The sequence below is a fragment of the Staurois parvus genome, unplaced genomic scaffold (genome assembly GCF_062004578.1).
Source record: "Staurois parvus isolate SC_StPar_1 unplaced genomic scaffold, SC_StPar_1.0 ptg000064l, whole genome shotgun sequence".
NCBI lineage: Eukaryota > Metazoa > Chordata > Amphibia > Anura > Ranidae > Staurois > Staurois parvus.
In genome coordinates, this window is record NW_028317860.1 from 5,333,933 (window position 1) to 5,354,534 (window position 20,602).

Sequence of the window (20,602 nt, forward strand, 5' to 3'; positions counted from 1 at the left end):
GAGAATTGTTACTCAGGGACAGACAGAATTGTTACTGAGTGCCAGAGAATTGTTACTCGCACAGACACAAAATTGTTACTTGCACAGACACAGAATTGTTACTCGCACAGACACAGAATTGTTACTCAGGGCCACAGAATTCATACTCATGGACAGACAGAATTGTTACTGAGTGCCAGAGAATTGTTACTCAGGGACAGACAGAATTGTTACTGAGTGCCAGAGAATTGTTACTCAGGGACAGACAGAATTGTTACTGAGTGCCAGAGAATTGTTACTCGCACAGACACAAAATTGTTACTTGCACAGACACAGAATTGTTACTCGCACAGACACAGAATTGTTACTCAGGGCCACAGAATTCATACTCAGGGATAGACAGAATTGTTACTGAGTGCCAGAGAATTGTTACTCAGGGACAGACAGAATTGTTACTGAGTGCCAGAGAATTGTTACTCAGGGACAGACAGAATTGTTACTGAGTGCCAGAGAATTGTTACTCGCACAGACACAAAATTGTTACTTGCACAGACACAGAATTGTTACTCGCACAGACACAGAATTGTTACTCAGGGCCACAGAATTCATACTCAGGGACAGACAGAATTGTTACTGAGTGCCAGAGAATTGTTACTCAGGGACAGACAGAATTGTTACTGAGTGCCAGAGAATTGTTACTCAGGGACAGACAGAATTGTTACTGAGTGCCAGAGATTTGTTACTCGCACAGACACAAAATTGTTACTTGCACAGACACAGAATTGTTACTCGCACAGACACAGAATTGTTACTCAGGGCCACAGAATTCATACTCAGGGACAGACAGAATTGTTACTGAGTGCCAGAGAATTGTTACTCAGGGACAGACAGAATTGTTACTGAGTGCCAGAGAATTGTTACTCAGGGACAGACAGAATTGTTACTGAGTGCCAGAGAATTGTTACTCAGGGACAGACAGAATTGTTACTGAGTGCCAGAGAATTGTTACTCGCACAGACACAAAATTGTTACTCGCACAGACACAGAATTGTTACTCAGGGCCACAGAATTCATACTCAGGGATAGACAGAATTGTTACTGAGTGCCAGAGAATTGTTACTCAGGGACAGACAGAATTGTTACTGAGTGCCAGAGAATTGTTACTCAGGGACAGACAGAATTGTTACTGAGTGCCAGAGAATTGTTACTCGCACAGACACAAAATTGTTACTTGCACAGACACAAAATTGTTACTTGCACAGACACAGAATTGTTACTCGCACAGACACAGAATTGTTACTCAGGGCCACAGAATTCATACTCAGGGATAGACAGAATTGTTACTGAGTGCCAGAGAATTGTTACTCAGGGACAGACAGAATTGTTACTGAGTGCCAGAGAATTGTTACTCAGGGACAGACAGAATTGTTACTGAGTGCCAGAGAATTGTTACTCGCACAGACACAAAATTGTTACTTGCACAGACACAGAATTGTTACTCGCACAGACACAGAATTGTTACTCAGGGCCACAGAATTCATACTCAGGGACAGACAGAATTGTTACTGAGTGCCAGAGAATTGTTACTCAGGGACAGACAGAATTGTTACTGAGTGCCAGAGAATTGTTACTCAGGGACAGACAGAATTGTTACTGAGTGCCAGAGAATTGTTACTCGCACAGACACAAAATTGTTACTTGCACAGACACAGAATTGTTACTCGCACAGACACAGAATTGTTACTGAGTGCCAGAGAATTGTTACTCAGGGACAGACAGAATTGTTACTGAGTGCCAGAGAATTGTTACTCAGGGACAGACAGAATTGTTACTGAGTGCCAGAGAATTGTTACTCAGGGACAGACAGAATTGTTACTGAGTGCCAGAGAATTGTTACTCGCACAGACACAAAATTGTTACTTGCACAGACACAGAATTGTTACTCGCACAGACACAGAATTGTTACTCAGGGCCACAGAATTCATACTCAGGGACAGACAGAATTGTTACTGAGTGCCAGAGAATTGTTACTCAGGGACAGACAGAATTGTTACTGAGTGCCAGAGAATTGTTACTCGCACAGACACAAAATTGTTACTTGCACAGACACAGAATTGTTACTCGCACAGACACAGAATTGTTACTCAGGGCCACAGAATTCACACTCAGGGACAGACAGAATTGTTACTGAGTGCCAGAGAATTGTTACTCAGGGACAGACAGAATTGTTACTGAGTGCCAGAGAATTGTTACTCGCACAGACACAAAATTGTTACTTGCACAGACACAGAATTGTTACTCGCACAGACACAGAATTGTTACTCGCACAGACACATAATTGTTACTCAGGGCCACAGAATTCATACTCAGGGACAGACAGAATTGTTACTGAGTGCCAGAGAATTGTTACTCAGGGACACCTAATCGTTGAATTAAATAGTATGTCAGACAACATGCAGAGGAGTGGCAGAGGAGGCAATGTTTTAGGAGCGAGCAGACGTGGCAGCAGAGGAAGGGGTCGAGGCAGCAGTATTCGCAGCCAGAGGCCAGTGCTCCCGGTGTCATCCAGCGGTCGTGTCTCCACCGACAACCCTGCCGTCATTGATTGGTTGGCTCGGTCGTCTTCCTCTTCCCAGGTCACCTCTGACACCTACAGCCAACGGTCGGTGGGTACGTCAGACACAACCGTTAGTTGGCATGGCCCGGGACCAAGCCCACTGAAATCACGTGTCCTCTACCTGCCCCTGTCCTTTGCTGTTCCCTCACCAAGCGAAGTATCGCATGCTGTGGGCTCAGCCCCACTGTACAGTGAGGAAGAGCTAACAGAGGGCGGTCAGGAACGGGGGGAGACATCGGCCTTTTCAGCAGCCAAGCGAACAAGTACTGGCGAGGAGAGTGGCTCGGTAGCCGGTCTAGAGACAGGTCTGTCTCCTGACCCAGACGCAGCCGAGGGGGCTAGTAGTGAGGCGGAGACCCTACTTGATGATGAGGAGGTTGATCGCACTTGGCAGCCTCGTCGTCATCAGGCAATTTCTTCCGCATCATCAGGAGAAGAGGGTGGCAGCTTGGCAGCGAGCAAAACAGTCGGTGGGTTGCCCAGGAGACAGCAGCAGGGTCGCATCAGTGTCAGTGGAGCCAAACGTCCACGGAGTAGAGCACCAGCTCCACTGCAGCCTACCACCACGGCCAGTAGTGGTGCCGTTGCGCACGGAGGAAGTAGCAGTCAGCCAGTGAAGAGTAGCGGGGGCAAAGTTTCCTACTCGGTGGTGTGGCAATTTTTCCTCAAGCCGCCCGAGGAAGTAAACGTAGCCGTATGTCGACTATGTGGCCAGAAATGCAAGCGTGGCCAGGGGGCCCATGTTGGGACTACAGCGTTGCGTCAGCATATGCAGCGTCACCATTCGGTGGCCTGGGAAAACCGTGATAAACATACGGCGGTTCTGCCTGCCCCAGCCCCCGCTCCATCACCCGCTCCGTTACTTGCTCCGTCACCCGACGTCGTCAATCGCCCTCTATCAGCCAGTCAAGGCTCCAACACCTCTGCTGAGGGGAGTTGTCGCTCATTGGCATCTTCCGCTCGTTCAGATGCTCCTTCTCCTGCTACTCCTCTTCTCGGATTCCGTCAACAGTCTTTCTTGGAATCCGTATCCAAGAGACAACAGTTTGCGAGCACGCACCCGACGGTGCAAAAGCTGAACGTCCTCCTGTCCAAGTTGCTGGTGCTGCAGTCCCTCCCTTTCCAACTGGTGGACTCAGCACCTTTCCGAGAAATGATGGCTTGTGCCGCGCCGCGGTGGAGAGTGCCAAGCCGTCATTTCTTTGCCCAAAAGGCAGTGCCAGCCCTGCATTCACATGTAGAAGAGATGGTGGGCCAGTCTTTGAGCATGTCGGTCTCTGCCAAAGTGCACGGCAGCGCCGACGTGTGGAGCTGTAACTACGGTCAGGGACAGTACATGTCATTTACGGCCCACTGGGTGAACGTGGTGCCGGCACAGCCGCACCAGCAACTTGGACAGGTCACGACGCTTTTGCCTCCACGTTTGCACGTCCTTGGTCCAGCAAGCATGTCCGCCTCTACCACCTCTTTTTCCGCCGTGTCCTCAGCCGCCACCCCCGTGCCAAGTCCCATTACCCGACCGGCATATCACATGTGCAGGGCGCAACGGTGTCACGCTGTGCTGCACCTGGTATGCCTTGGCGAACGTAGTCACACAGGGGAGGAACTGCTGAGTGTAATGAACAGAGAAATCGACAGATGGCTGTCTCCGCGCAAACTAAAAATCGGAACCATGTTGACTGACAACGGAAAGAACATGGTGTCTGCTCTGCGTCAAGGAAGGTTGTGCCATGCGCCATGCATGGCTCACGTGTTCAATCTGGTTGTCAAGCGGTTCCTAAAATCCACCATCCCACTGCAAGACATCCTTAAAATGTCACGTAAACTGTGCATGCATTTCAGCCATTCCTACACCGCAAAGAACACCCTCATTGAGCTGCAGCGGCAGAACGGAATTCCACAGCATCGCCTGATCTGCGATGTTGCAACAAGGTGGAATTCAACCCTACACATGTTAGACCGCCTTTACGAGCAGCGAAAGGCCATCACCGATTTCCTGATGTTACAAGCGGATAAAGGTACTCCCCTGTGTAACTTAGATGTCAGCCATTGGCAGCTCATGCGTGACACCTGCCGCTTGCTCAGGCCCTTTGAGGAGGCCACGCTATTCGTGAGTCGGCAGGACTATGGGATGAACGACGTCATTCCTCTGTTGCACGTCCTGGAACAAATGCTGTTAACAATGGCTGGTCAGGGTGCGGTAGACGTGGCGCACAGATCTCAACGCCACATGACCCCTGTGGGGGCAGGACAGGAAGAAGAGGAGGAGGTAGAGGAGGACATTTGTGCTCAGGAATTATTGAGTGAAATGGGTGGTTTTTCCACTCAGCGGACAGGAGTGGAGGAGCAGGAGCATCTGGTAGAGGAGGAGGAGGAGGAGACAGAGGACCCAGACGCACCGTGGCAGTATGCTGTGGAGATGGAGGCAGGGAGTCCCTCGCATTCCTTGGCACAAATGGCCCATAGCATGCTCGGTTGCTTGCGTAGCGACAGCCGAATAATAACCATCAGACAGAGGGATGACTTTTGGCTGTCCACCTTGTTGGACCCTCGCTACCGGTCCAAAATGGTGGCCTTTTTCACACCTGCTGAGAGGGAGGCCAAAATTACGTACTATAAAAACCACCTATGTAGTCAGTTGGTCTCTGCCTTTGTGCGCCAACGTCCATCCTCAGACACTGTGGGCCCTGTGCGCTCGCGTTCCGCTGGCATGGCAGCAGGGGAGGGGTGGGGTGGTAGGAGCAGTGGCAGCTCCACCAGCAGTGGCTGCCTCAGTCTGCAGTCGATGATGAGTAGCTTTCTTCACCAGCGCAGTGAGGAAACTACTAACCAGCCGCAGCAGCAGCAGCAGCATCAGGTGGACCTGGAGCAGGAGCTCAAACAACAGGCTTGGGCCTACTTGGACAGCACCCTGCCAACCGAGGTAGACAATCCCCTTGACTACTGGGCAACGAAACTTGACCTTTGGCCCCAACTAGCTGAATTTGCCCTTGAAAGGCTGTCATGCCCGGCCAGTAGCGTGGCATCGGAGCGCGTGTTTAGTGCGGCAGGAGGTATTGTAACTCCGCGGAGGACACGACTGTCCACCCAAAGTGTGGAGAGACTCACGTTTGTGAAAATGAATCAGGCGTGGATTAGTCTGGATTTCAAACCACCAGTTCCTGACACAACTGACTAAATCCGCCATGAATCATGCCTCAAACATGTGCCACTTTCAGGTCTCCTCACACTGCTGGTGTGTTTAATTTTTTGACATAGGGTGCTGGCAGATTACGGGCCTCCTATAGCTGCTGCCAGGCCCCTAATCTGCCATGGGCCCCTATATACCGCCTCCTCATGCTGCTGCCAAGTCCAGAGTCTGTCATGGGTCCCTGTATGGCCTCCCATTGCTGCTGTCTCCATCGCCACACTCTGCTGCCATGTGCCACTTTCAGGTCTCTTCACACTGCTGGTGTGTTTAATTTTTTGACATAGGGTGCAGGCAGATTACGGGCCTCACATAGCTGCTGCCAGGCCCCTAATCTGCCATGGGCCCCTATATACCGCCTCCTCATGCTGCTGCCAAGTCTAGAGTCTGTCATGGGTCCCTGTACGGCCTCCCATTGCTGCTGTCTCCATCGCCACACTCTGCTGCCATGTGCCACTTTCAGGTCTCTTCACACTGCTGGTGTGTTAAATTTTTTGACATAGGGTGCAGGCAGATTACGGGCCTCACATAGCTGCTGCCAGGCCCCTAATCTGCCATGGGCCCCTATATACCGCCTCCTCATGCTGCTGCCAAGTCTAGAGTCTGTCATGGGTCCCTGTACGGCCTCCCATTGCTGCTGTCTCTATCGCCACACTCTGCTGCCATGTGCCACTTTCAGGTCTCTTCACACTGCTGGTGTGTTAAATTTTTTGACATAGGGTGCAGGCAGATTACGGGCCTCACATAGCTGCTGCCAGGCCCCTAATCTGCCATGGGCCCCTATATACCGCCTCCTCATGCTGCTGCCAAGTCTAGAGTCTCTCATGGGTCCCTGTACGGCCTCCCATTGCTGCTGTCTCCATCGCCACACTCTGCTGCCATGTGCCACTTTCAGGTCTCTTCACACTGCTGGTGTGTTAAATTTTTTGACATAGGGTGCAGGCAGATTACGGGCCTCACATAGCTGCTGCCAGGCCCCTAATCTGCCATGGGCCCCTATATACCGCCTCCTCATGCTGCTGCCAAGTCTAGAGTCTCTCATGGGTCCCTGTACGGCCTCCCATTGCTGCTGTCTCCATCGCCACACTCTGCTGCCATGTGCCACTTTCAGGTCTCTTCACACTGCTGGTGTGTTAAATTTTTTGACATAGGGTGCAGGCAGATTACGGGCCTCACATAGCTGCTGCCAGGCCCCTAATCTGCCATGGGCCCCTATATACCGCCTCCTCATGCTGCTGCCAAGTCTAGAGTCTGTCATGGGTCCCTGTACGGCCTCCCATTGCTGCTGTCTCCATCGCCACACTCTGCTGCCATGTGCCACTTTCAGGTCTCTTCACACTGCTGGTGTGTTAAATTTTTTGACATAGGGTGCAGGCAGATTACGGGCCTCACATAGCTGCTGCCAGGCCCCTAATCTGCCATGGGCCCCTATATACCGCCTCCTCATGCTGCTGCCAAGTCTAGAGTCTCTCATGGGTCCCTGTACGGCCTCCCATTGCTGCTGTCTCCATCGCCACACTCTGCTGCCATGTGCCACTTTCAGGTCTCTTCACACTGCTGGTGTGTTAAATTTTTTGACATAGGGTGCAGGCAGATTACGGGCCTCACATAGCTGCTGCCAGGCCCCTAATCTGCCATGGGCCCCTATATACCGCCTCCTCATGCTGCTGCCAAGTCCAGAGTCTGTCATGGGTCCCTGTATGGCCTCCCATTGCTGCTGTCTCCATCGCCACACTCTGCTGCCATGTGCCACTTTCAGGTCTCTTCACACTGCTGGTGTGTTTAATTTTTTGACATAGGGTGCAGGCAGATTACGGGCCTCACATAGCTGCTGCCAGGCCCCTAATCTGCCATGGGCCCCTATATACCGCCTCCTCATGCTGCTGCCAAGTCTAGAGTCTGTCATGGGTCCCTGTACGGCCTCCCATTGCTGCTGTCTCCATCGCCACACTCTGCTGCCATGTGCCACTTTCAGGTCTCTTCACACTGCTGGTGTGTTAAATTTTTTGACATAGGGTGCAGGCAGATTACGGGCCTCACATAGCTGCTGCCAGGCCCCTAATCTGCCATGGGCCCCTATATACCGCCTCCTCATGCTGCTGCCAAGTCTAGAGTCTCTCATGGGTCCCTGTACGGCCTCCCATTGCTGCTGTCTCCATCGCCACACTCTGCTGCCATGTGCCACTTTCAGGTCTCTTCACACTGCTGGTGTGTTAAATTTTTTGACATAGGGTGCAGGCAGATTACGGGCCTCACATAGCTGCTGCCAGGCCCCTAATCTGCCATGGGCCCCTATATACCGCCTCCTCATGCTGCTGCCAAGTCTAGAGTCTCTCATGGGTCCCTGTACGGCCTCCCATTGCTGCTGTCTCCATCGCCACACTCTGCTGCCATGTGCCACTTTCAGGTCTCTTCACACTGCTGGTGTGTTTAATTTTTTGACATAGGGTGCAGGCAGATTACGGGCCTCACATAGCTGCTGCCAGGCCCCTAATCTGCCATGGGCCCCTATATACCGCCTCCTCATGCTGCTGCCAAGTCTAGAGTCTGTCATGGGTCCCTGTACGGCCTCCCATTGCTGCTGTCTCCATCGCCACACTCTGCTGCCATGTGCCACTTTCAGGTCTCTTCACACTGCTGGTGTGTTAAATTTTTTGACATAGGGTGCAGGCAGATTACGGGCCTCACATAGCTGCTGCCAGGCCCCTAATCTGCCATGGGCCCCTATATACCGCCTCCTCATGCTGCTGCCAAGTCTAGAGTCTCTCATGGGTCCCTGTACGGCCTCCCATTGCTGCTGTCTCCATCGCCACACTCTGCTGCCATGTGCCACTTTCAGGTCTCTTCACACTGCTGGTGTGTTAAATTTTTTGACATAGGGTGCAGGCAGATTACGGGCCTCACATAGCTGCTGCCAGGCCCCTAATCTGCCATGGGCCCCTATATACCGCCTCCTCATGCTGCTGCCAACTCCAGAGTCTGTCATGGGTCCCTGTATGGCCTCCCATTGCTGCTGTCTCCATCGCCACACTCTGCTGCCATGTGCCACTTTCAGGTCTCTTCACACTGCTGGTGTGTTTAATTTTTTGACATAGGGTGCAGGCAGATTACGGGCCTCACATAGCTGCTGCCAGGCCCCTAATCTGCCATGGGCCCCTATATACCGCCTCCTCATGCTGCTGCCAAGTCTAGAGTCTCTCATGGGTCCCTGTACGGCCTCCCATTGCTGCTGTCTCCATCGCCACACTCTGCTGCCATGTGCCACTTTCAGGTCTCTTCACACTGCTGGTGTGTTTAATTTTTTGACATAGGGTGCAGGCAGATTACGGGCCTCACATAGCTGCTGCCAGGCCCCTAATCTGCCATGGGCCCCTATATACCGCCTCCTCATGCTGCTGCCAAGTCTAGAGTCTGTCATGGGTCCCTGTACGGCCTCCCATTGCTGCTGTCTCCATCGCCACACTCTGCTGCCATGTGCCACTTTCAGGTCTCTTCACACTGCTGGTGTGTTAAATTTTTTGACATAGGGTGCAGGCAGATTACGGGCCTCACATAGCTGCTGCCAGGCCCCTAATCTGCCATGGGCCCCTATATACCGCCTCCTCATGCTGCTGCCAAGTCTAGAGTCTCTCATGGGTCCCTGTACGGCCTCCCATTGCTGCTGTCTCCATCGCCACACTCTGCTGCCATGTGCCACTTTCAGGTCTCTTCACACTGCTGGTGTGTTAAATTTTTTGACATAGGGTGCAGGCAGATTACGGGCCTCACATAGCTGCTGCCAGGCCCCTAATCTGCCATGGGCCCCTATATACCGCCTCCTCATGCTGCTGCCAAGTCCAGAGTCTGTCATGGGTCCCTGTAAGGCCTCCCATTGCTGCTGTCTCCATCGCCACACTCTGCTGCCATGTGCCACTTTCAGGTCTCTTCACACTGCTGGTGTGTTTAATTTTTTGACATAGGGTGCAGGCAGATTACGGGCCTCACATAGCTGCTGCCAGGCCCCTAATCTGCCATGGGCCCCTATATACCGCCTCCTCATGCTGCTGCCAAGTCTAGAGTCTGTCATGGGTCCCTGTACGGCCTCCCATTGCTGCTGTCTCCATCGCCACACTCTGCTGCCATGTGCCACTTTCAGGTCTCTTCACACTGCTGGTGTGTTAAATTTTTTGACATAGGGTGCAGGCAGATTACGGGCCTCACATAGCTGCTGCCAGGCCCCTAATCTGCCATGGGCCCCTATATACCGCCTCCTCATGCTGCTGCCAAGTCTAGAGTCTCTCATGGGTCCCTGTACGGCCTCCCATTGCTGCTGTCTCCATCGCCACACTCTGCTGCCATGTGCCACTTTCAGGTCTCTTCACACTGCTGGTGTGTTAAATTTTTTGACATAGGGTGCAGGCAGATTACGGGCCTCACATAGCTGCTGCCAGGCCCCTAATCTGCCATGGGCCCCTATATACCGCCTCCTCATGCTGCTGCCAAGTCTAGAGTCTCTCATGGGTCCCTGTACGGCCTCCCATTGCTGCTGTCTCCATCGCCACACTCTGCTGCCATGTGCCACTTTCAGGTCTCTTCACACTGCTGGTGTGTTAAATTTTTTGACATAGGGTGCAGGCAGATTACGGGCCTCACATAGCTGCTGCCAGACATGTAATCTGCCATGGGCCCCCGTACCGACTCCTCATGCTGTGACGTTGCAACAAGGTGGAATTCAACCCTACATATGTTAGACCGCCTTTACGAACAGCTAAAGGCCATCACAGATTTCCTGATGTTAAAAGCGGATAAAGGTACTCCCTGTGTAACTTAGATGTCAGCCATTGGCAGCTCATGTGTGACACCTGCGCTTGCTCAGGCCCTTTGAGGAGGCCACGCTATTCGTGAGTCGGCAGGACTATGGGATGAATGAGGTCAAATCGGCCATGGGCCCCCGTACCGCCTGTTCACGCTGATGCTGGTCCCACAGTGTGACCTGGGTCCCTGTACGGCCTCCCATTGCTTCCACTCTGCCATGTGCCACTTTGAAATCTCCTCACACTCCTGCGGTTGTCCATTTTGTCATAGGTTGCTGGCAGATTACAGGCCTTCCATAGGTGCCACCAAGCCCCATATCGGCCATGGGCCCCCGTACCGCCTGGTCACGCTGCTGCTGGGCCCATAGTGTGACCTGGGTCCCTGTACCGCCTCCCATTGCTCCCACTCTGCCATGTGCCACTTTCAGGTCTCCTCACGCTCCTGCTGGTTTCCATTTTGTCATAGGTTGCTGTATGGCCTCCCATTGCTGCTGCCTCCACCGCCACACTGTGGCTCCAAACACTGGTTTTGGCCCCGTGACTGGCCAAAGGAGTGAAGTGTGCAGTGATTCTAAGATCGACGGCACTCATCTGCATGTCATACTGACAGACAGTATTATTTCTCTTCCCCAGCAGACTCCAAGGGCATTTAAATTAAAGGTACAGTGTTCTGCACTAATATTAAGTCTCTCTGAAGCCTAGAAACACCCTTTTTTAAGTTAAATTCACAGCGAATTTATTCGACTCGAATCGAATATTGTCCACGAATTCGCCGAATCAGTCGAATCGAATTTTTCATTTCTTCGCTCATCTCTAATAATATCCTTACATATGCAGGCTGGGTCATACTCTTTTATAGGGCATTGAGCAAATAGCCACTTGGCAATTGGGACTGTATTTATCTGCGGAAGCACACAACCGCAAACCAAACCGTATTCACCACATATCGGACGGGACACCCCATTGCTACTACTCGGCCTATCGTTTGGGTGTACTGCGCTGCTGGTGATCACCACTTCATCAGGATGTCCAGAGCTGCTGGCGATTGCCTGCTCCTCCTCAAATCAAATGAATTTCTGACAGTGAGACTTCTCCACAACTCATCTGTCATGCTCAGAATCTGGAATGCCTCCTCGCTGGTGTACACTTTTTTTTTTCCCCAGACATGGTGTTCAGATGCTGCTGCTGCCCTGCTGACCCTGTGACAGAGGTTGATGGAACAAAGAGACCGAGACAGATGTTCATGTGCACTTGGACAACAGATTCTGCTAGGTGCACTGGTGACAGATGGCTGCAGTATGTGTGATGTGTGTACCCACACAGTAAAATCAGCAGTTACACACAGATCTGTTCTGTTCCTCACTTGAGCTCTCTGTCTGAGGTGAAGGAAAGCAGATACACAGACACTTGTTTTTGTTTACATTATGTGATGGGTGTGTGTTTGGACACAGCCATCACGATTACAACGGCCAATCAGAGCGCCCATCTCCTGATCTGCGATGCATTGTGTCCAAAGGTTACAGGCATCACAAGATTGCACTACTGCATAGCCCCAAGGCTGCACGAGCTCCAGAAATGAGAGGGCATATGGGCATGTCCTCCCAGATCAGCGCTGGTCCCACCAGGCTGTTTATATTTGTTAGAATTTTGTTTCAGCCCCAATTGCTCCCTTGAATTTCTTGCTTTATTCCTTGTAACTTTGGAATGCAAAGGAATCCATTCTACTTTTTGAAGGCCTGTTTATCTTTTTTATTTACACTAGAATTTAGCCACATAGGTTAAAATTGTGTTTTCCTTTTATCTTTAAAACACTCCCACCTGCCTTGTGTGCTCTTAGTTGCAAATATTTGGGTGAGTGCCCTGCAGTGAAGAAGATCTCAGCTTATTGAGGTCAGTTTCTTTGAAATTTGAAGTTCTGGTCTTACCAGCATGATTCTCTTTCCTGTAACTTATGGCAAATGTGACTATATCATTATCACTTTACCCACGTTGTCTCTAACCTGCACATCTGTTACAAGCTCAATGTTGTTGGAAATTGAAATTATCAGATTCAACAAGGCATTTTTCCTTGTTGGTGAGTCCACCATCTGTTTCATGAAATTGTCCTCCAAAACATTTAAGAAACAGCAAGCCTTTGCCGACTTTGCAGTTCCATTTGACTAAAAATCAGGACAGTTAAATAACCACAACATCACCCTGTCTCCTAGACATTTCAATCCGTGAAAGGAGCAGAGACTCTTCCTCATCCTTTAAGCAAGGAGGCGTATAAATATATTCCCTCAAGTAATTTACCATTTCGTGCACTCTTATGGTGTTCCAGCCATAATGACTCCACCATCACAGATCTCGTTAGTGATAGCTCTCAAACTCACTTTCAGATGGCTGTTCACAAACATACATAACCCTTAACCCCTTCTGCCAATTCTGACCCTGCCGAAATAGCATGTATCCCTCTACATTTGTAGCCTAGTTGTGTAAGCTGTCCAGCCTGGTTTTCCTTATTTCCAGAAAGTCAGTGTTCCTCAAATAACAGAAGAAGTTTTAGTTCATCCAACTTGTTTTCCAGGCTTCTTGCATTTTAATTCTGTATAATGTTTAATATTCTATTACTCATTTTTGAGCTATAACTTGATGCCACTACTTACTGTATTGGACACGTCACTAATTTTTCTAGGTAAATATATTTCTAAAGGTGCTATTAAAATGAAAATTTTACTGCAGATCGGACACAGACACAGCAAGCTGTTTTCTATGAGGCAGTCGGATATAAAACGGACCGTCTGTCCATTTCCACCCAACTGTCATCCGATCCATCAGGTGGATGAGGAATGGATCTCCATTCATCGGTTTTTAACGTACAAGATCGGATGCTGGCGGGTGTTAGTGGACACATGTCCACTGACACCAGGCGCTCCATAGAGCTATGGATTGTCCGATCGGGTCCACCTGAAAAACTGACAGCCAGACACAATTGGACCGTTAGTGTGAAAGGGGCCTAAGAGAAGAAACTATTCAATGCATTTGACAAGCAAAATTGCATCCTACACGCTTTTCAGCATTATGGTCTTTACCATACAACATAAAAATGTTGAATACTAAATGTACAGAAGCAAAACTAGGAGAAAATGTAATTCTTACCAATTCAGCTGTTGAAGATACTATAAAGAAAAAGAAGGGGGTGAAAATTAACATACAGCACACATTTTACTACCAAAAAAAAAAAAAAACCCCACAAAAGGACACCACACCAAGTTGCTTACAGTGCTACTGCGCTTTCTTGCTCCACCAACAGCCTGGCACTGTACAGCTCTTTTCCAGATACTCACTTTTGGGTTGATGCTCCTCCTATACATGCACAGTACAACATCCATTCACTTTAATAGAAAGTGTGTACTCTGTCAGGCTGAGTGAAGTACAAACTTCCCATTAGAATGAAAGCAGATTAAAGCACACAGCCAATAAAGCCTAACCCAATATTAAAGATTCCGAAGAAAAGCAGTGAAGACCTAGTGGGCTGCGCAGCACAGACCTCAGAGTGGTAAGCACAGGAAATTGAGACATAGGGACCTGGAGATGGACTTTGCACTGGAACAAAAAAGTGTAAATGCACAAATAGTACAGGCAGAATTGAAAAAGTGGAAAACTAAGAAAAAAGTTTAGAGACAAAAAGGAGAGGGGAGTGAAGAGAATAGGCTGGTAGGAGCAACTGCAGAGGGAATTCAACCTGTTAAAAGTGTGTTGATGCATCAGTTAGTGATTTGTTAAACTGTACACAGTTAAAAGGTTGATTTTGGGGATGATTTCTGAAAACTGAGGCCAAGACAGCTGTAATGAACAGGAAATAAATGTAAACCCAATCACTAAAATCCCATATAAGCTTTAACATGTTAATGGGATTTTGAATGTTGTGAAGGAAGGGATAGTTTTAAGGCTTTATTTTTTCTAAGAGGAAATAGTTTTGCACTGAAAATCTCCACATGAAAGACTTTTTAGCAATAAATAACACACCAAGAGAAAATGAGAGAAGGATGTTTGTTGGCTGTTGGAAATAAAGGGCACATAACCTACACACAGCTTTAGTTACTTTACTAATTTGTAATTAGCCCACCAAGATTAAGCAATTACCTTTGGATTTTTCACTTCCTGAATATGAGAACAAGTGACAAGAAGTTTTTAGGTCTAATCAAGATCCAACTCAACTCTGAGGTTGTGTTTGCCATACATATTTGTGGAAATGAGGTACTGAGAACTAGGTGAAAGACTTGTGAGCAGATGACATCTGCACATTGTGATCTGCAGCCTTACAATGTCTTGTATTTATTAGAGGAAGACAGTCCCGCTGTTGAAGGTATTCCAGCCCTTTGAGTGGGTCGAACAGCAGTTCCCTACCTGCGGTTATCCGACAGCTGAAAAAACCCTTTTAGCTTAGTGTTAAAAAGCAGATGGGTGCATAAAATAAAACAAGGCCCTGTGTACAGTGCAGGCCAAGGATCTAAGAGACAAATATCATAATTGTGACAAAGTAAGAGATCTACTTACCACCTACATTTTCTTCACATCTCTTTATCCATGTTGAAAATGTTGACTCAGATGCTAAAAAGGGATTTAAAAAATAGTTATTTGAAGCATATTTTTGTAATTCAGCATACATTAGAACCACTGATCATTATGTACATTTTACCCTACTGTTAACATGCAATCTAGAATAACAGTTACATGTAAAAAAAATTACCACAGCAGCTAAAGAACTCAAATCACACTGGGAAGCTTCTCAGTCTGTATTGTCCATAAACTAACACACAACATAGGCATACTTACAATTACACCCCAAAATAAATTCTGCTGCTCCTTACAGCCAAACTGCATAGCAGGCCTAAAATCCATGCGGTACCTTCAGTGCTAGTTCCCACCACATGTACTCCAGTGCATTTTTTTCTGCATCAAAAGACGCATGGAAACCAGGTTATATGGTTTCCATTGGCATAGTTCACACCAATGCGCTCAGTTCCAGGGCGTTCCAAAAAAAAAAAAATACAATTTTTCCTGCACTGGACTGTAATAGAATGTGGTAAACGCATTTAAAAAATGCACCAGATCCCAACATAGCAAACAAAAAAAAGCATCTGGAATTGCATCAAAACGCATCTAAAATGTGTTAACAATCATGCAGAAACGCATCCAGAACGGATCTGGAGCTCCTTAAAAGCCCTGGAGCACCAGGACACTGGAAACACACAGAAAATAACACCATTTTGGAAAGCACTCAAATATAATTTCGAAGAGGCATAATAAGTCATTTGCTTACCACAAGTTTTTAAGAAAATGCGGGGAAAAAAATATGAAAACTGTACTGGTGTGGCAGAGATCAGGGACATTGGATGGCTGCACTGGTTCTAGTAGCAGAGGCGCAGGTGTGGTGGCAATTGGGAGCGCTGCACTGTTTACAATGGCCTGGCAACAGTGATTAGTGTGATGGTGATCAGATACACTGACTGGCTAGTCACACTGTCTGCGTTCTGGGCCCTTGGACCTACACCCTCATGGATGTCACAATGGGAGCAGCTACTGTGTCCAAATAAACAGTTGAACTGCCTACCCCTGAGCAGGTAAACACGGCTCTTGCATGGGGCACACATTCCTATATCCACGTGAAAGGGACCTTATGATAATACTAGAATTAGTGTGGCAGTGATCATGGACACTGACTGGTTGTACTATTAGGCCTGGTTCACACAGGGTGCATCAAAGCATACCCCATGCAAGGCCAGTGCGTTCTATGCATCCCCATGTAGGCTTTCCCACTGGAACATCTGCCATCCATGCTGGTGCATGTTACTTAACTCACACTGTGTGTTCGGGCCTTGCACCCACACGAATGTCAGTTTGGGAGTAGCAACTGTGTCCGTGCAGGCACTGTGCTCCAATAGACAGTGATGGGACTTGCCTGTATGTTGATGCACGGAAAAACTGTGCATCTCTGTGCAGGTGAAAACCTTTGCACAAAATACGCATTGATACACCCTGCGTGAAGGAGGCCTTGTGGTGACACACTTGGACAGGTGTGGCAGTATTCAAGGACACTGTGACTGGCTGTACTGGTGTGATGAGTGTTAGGGCTTGGGGGGGATAAAACCCAGCAGTTAAGCTGCATTTTTACCACTCCTCAACCGCTCCCCTTTTAGCTGGGAAGGTAGCAGCTAGTGGAGTGCACATGCCACAGGGATTATACCACCTGTTATACTTGACAGGCACTACCAACCACTCAGCGTGACCCATTCAAGAAAAACAGGGCTACGATGTAACTGCCCTACAACTGCAAACACCACATACAGTTGCAGTGTGGTAATATAGAATTTAAAGGGTTAAAACTGTTTAACGTTCTATGAAGAACAATCAGAATTGCCCTTATGAATAGCTCTTCAGAGATATATATATATATATACACACACATATACATATATATACACACACATATACACACACACACTTAATTTAATTTATATTACAATTTTATTTTTTTTACATTGAAGAAAAAAAAAAAAAGAAGGTCAAAGTCACTAGAGTTGTGCGGTGTCACTATGGTGACAATATACAACTTTGTGCAATGATCAGTGACACAGTATGCTGCAGTGTGCAGTGGCATGAAGCGTCTCTGATAACTAACCATAGCAGTGACACTGTACGGCTCTAGTGACAGCGATCAGTGACCGCTTTGTTTTATTTTTCTCAGTGTGTAGTACAATGCTCAGCACTGTACTATACACTCTCCTGGATGATCTCAGTTATGAGGAACGGCTAAATACATTAAACGTATTGTCCATGGAGTAGTGACACTTAAGAGAAGACATGATTGCAATGTGCAAATACAGTAATTTTAGCATAGGAAGAAAACGAATCAGTCTCAGGCTCTTTAAAAAAAGATACATAGCCACTCAACAAACAAAGCAGGATGAGAAGTGGCTTAACCTTAGACTGCGTAGATAGCGATATTAGTGAGCACAATATATAGGGAAATGGTAGAGATATAATACATACACGCACCCACACTGGCTGGACTAGTGTCTTTATTCAATCCTACCAACTATGTAACTATAACCCTTTCGACAAGTGGTCCAACTGGAGGGTGGGCAACAGCAGAGGAATGCTAACAGTCCTGGCATGAAAAATAAAAAACTGGGCACTGCTTGCTGCTTAAGCACCCGTTGAAGGGCTTGTGCCCAAAGCTGTTACCAGATAAGGCCACAACCTCCACATGGTAACAAAATATAGTGAGATCAAAAGACCAGGTGCTTATATAGCATGAGGAACCAAAGCCTGATGCCAGAAGAAGAAGAAAACAGCTCCTGTAGCTCGAGATTGCTCAGCTCAAATGAGATTGGGAATGTATTTTCTGCAGAACTCACCCCCCAAAAGGTCAGTTCCAGAGTACCCCATGTTATCTAATCTAGCCGGGTTTGAATGTGATACTCCAAAGCCAGGCTGAGAAAAGGCCAGGTAGCTGCAAAAGTAGAGACCTGCTCTAGCAGTGAAACAAACAAGAGTTTTGACTGAAAAAAAAAAAAAATTGCTAGCAAAAATTTAAGTTGGAGTTTCCCCTATTAAAGCTGAAAAATAAATCCATTCTTGACGGGAAAAAAAAAAAAATATCAGGTATTCTGGTAGACGTAGATGGCAGTACAACACAAAGTTGAAAGACTTCTAGTGTTCTTCTAAGATCAAGAAAGAAAGCTGTAGCTAAGTACTGTGCAGCAAGGAATAAGTCTGACATTATCTGCAGTTGCCTGTGTACTGAGAGCAAACAGACAAGCTTGACTTCAAAGCACTACCGACACCCATGAGCAGGGGGAGTGGGAGTGACGGCAGCACCCAATGGACTGTGAAGCTGACCGCAGTGGAAATGTGAGTTGAAGTCCAAGCAGGGAGAATTATTGTGGGCATTGATTACTCAATGGACTACAGCTCCCAGAGGAGGCTGGGACAGAGAAGGAGAGAGGAGCCGTTAGAGAGAAAAGCTGAGCTCTTGGGAACTGACTGCACAGCTGCTCTCCAGTCCATTACTGCCTGCAGACCTTACTTTGTCTATTCTCATGTGCACCAACGGTATAATTAGGCCTCAACATTAGCTGGCTAAAGACTCAAGATTGCCCATTTACTGGTGCAACGCAAATAGCTTTGCTAGTGCTTAGTTCAGAGGTACCTTGAAGGAATACCACATAGGACTTAGTTATTCTCTTTAGGTGCACTCTAAACAGTTGCAATACCAATATTCACAATACTATTAACATTTATATGTACTTTTTGCTGCAGATTTTGCCCATATATGCATCAATTCCAGTCTAGTGGTACAGAACTCTAATCTACAGTATGCTATTTTGGTCATAGTAACTCCACTGTCTAGCAGCCTGTGTCTAAACCCACCCTCTGCAGGTTTAGTTATGCGCATACCACCATTTACTTTAATTCATACTAATACATTGAGTTCCTTTACCACTAACTGGCCTTGAGTTGATTTTCTAGTATAAGTGCACTACAAGGTCAGAGGTATCTGTGCTTGTGATTCTTTACGTGTGTGCAGCAGGGGCGGACTGACAACTCATGGGCCCATGTGTCCTTGCCCACACTCAAAGCACACCCAAAAAAGCCTATAAAAAAGGTAGCAGGGGCATTTCATGGGGCCCTTGGGCAGTGCCCGAGTGCTCAAATGGTCAGTCCGCACCTGGTGTGCAGAAATTTCCATTTAATCAAGTGTGCTAGTGGGGCTGAGAGTGTTGTTGGAGTCGAGACATAGGACAGAGTAAACCAAGTTACCAAGTGACTCCTTTGGGGGTGGCGCCAAATGTATTTGCATACTTCTGTGCAGAGAGAATCCAGAAACTGAGGTGAGAACTCCAGACAGGGAATGCGCATTACTTGTTAAAGACAACTATTTTATCACCTTGTAAATAAATACCTCATTTAATGAACAAACATAATTTAGATTAATACTTACAATTTAATGCCTGTCCTTGTTGAAAAGTCTCTTGTGCCGACATGTAGTTCCCTAGATGGAATTCTGCTTCCCTGAAGAAGAAAAAAAAAAAAGAAGGAAAAAGAAAAAAGGGAAGAGGATTTCAATAAAATTATTTATTAGCTGTCTGAAAAAGTATACGACACATTCAAACAGAGGTATAATAAATAAAACTTTCTGCCCTCAATTAGTTCTTCTGGAAAGATAAAATAATCAGATATGTGTTGCACTGCAATGTAGGTCTATGTCATTTTATTTCCCATATGGAAATGGGCCTGTGCCCTGTACTGTACTTCAAGATATGGAATTAAAGACAAGTCAACATTTCTCTTAACTTAAATGTACAGTACAGGACACAGGCAAAGTATTCATAGACCCTGGGGACATCTACAACAATGAATTAGAAGGGTGGAGAAAAATAGGCAAATAGATTGTGCTAACAGGCTCAATAAGAAGGGTCATCCAACCCAACTTCAAGGTGGCACTGCAAGAACCTTGCAGCCAAAAGTTGCATCTGCACAAGACTGGACATCCACCAGGTAGAACTTTGAAAAGTATTAACAGAGGACCAGTTGGTGGCCTTACACAGATCGGCTACAAAGGCCTGGTGCCAAAATGCTCAGGAAACTCCCACCTATCTGGTGAAATGAGCATGTAAAAAGTGCAGGAGGAGATTTGTCCTTGAGAGAGGAAGTTTTAGCGATCAGATTATTAAACATCTTGCAATAGTAGATTTGAAAGCAGGGTGTCCCAAAGACAGAACAAAAAAAGAATCATTATGTTAGATTGAAGCTGTAGACTTGAGGTAGACCCTAACCGCTCTATGTCCAGACAATGAACAGAAAGTTCCTTTGGTTGCTGTGAAGCAGGACATAAGGATGATAGGATTGTGTCGCCATTGATGTGGAAGACTGATACCTCCTTGGGAAGAAAGGATGGTCTTCGGCTTAAGGCAACTTTGTCTTTGTGAAGTAGGAGTAATAGCTCCATATAGAAGAGTTTCTGCAGAGAGAACCAAG

General features: G+C 47.6%; 1 protein-coding gene across 1 annotated transcript in view; it reads right to left on the reverse strand.

The window, feature by feature from the left end:
* Positions 1-20,602, reverse strand: part of SUGT1 (SGT1 assembly cochaperone of MIS12 kinetochore complex) — a 202,686-nt gene that overhangs the window by 133,771 nt on the left and 48,313 nt on the right. Inside the window, exons 6-8 of the mRNA XM_089668800.1 lie at positions 19,566-19,636; positions 15,116-15,169; positions 13,715-13,734 (exon numbers count right to left, since the gene is read on the reverse strand). Of these exons, the coding sequence (XP_089524926.1) occupies positions 13,715-13,734; positions 15,116-15,169; positions 19,566-19,636 (145 nt within the window). The remainder of the gene's footprint in view (positions 1-13,714; positions 13,735-15,115; positions 15,170-19,565; positions 19,637-20,602) is intronic.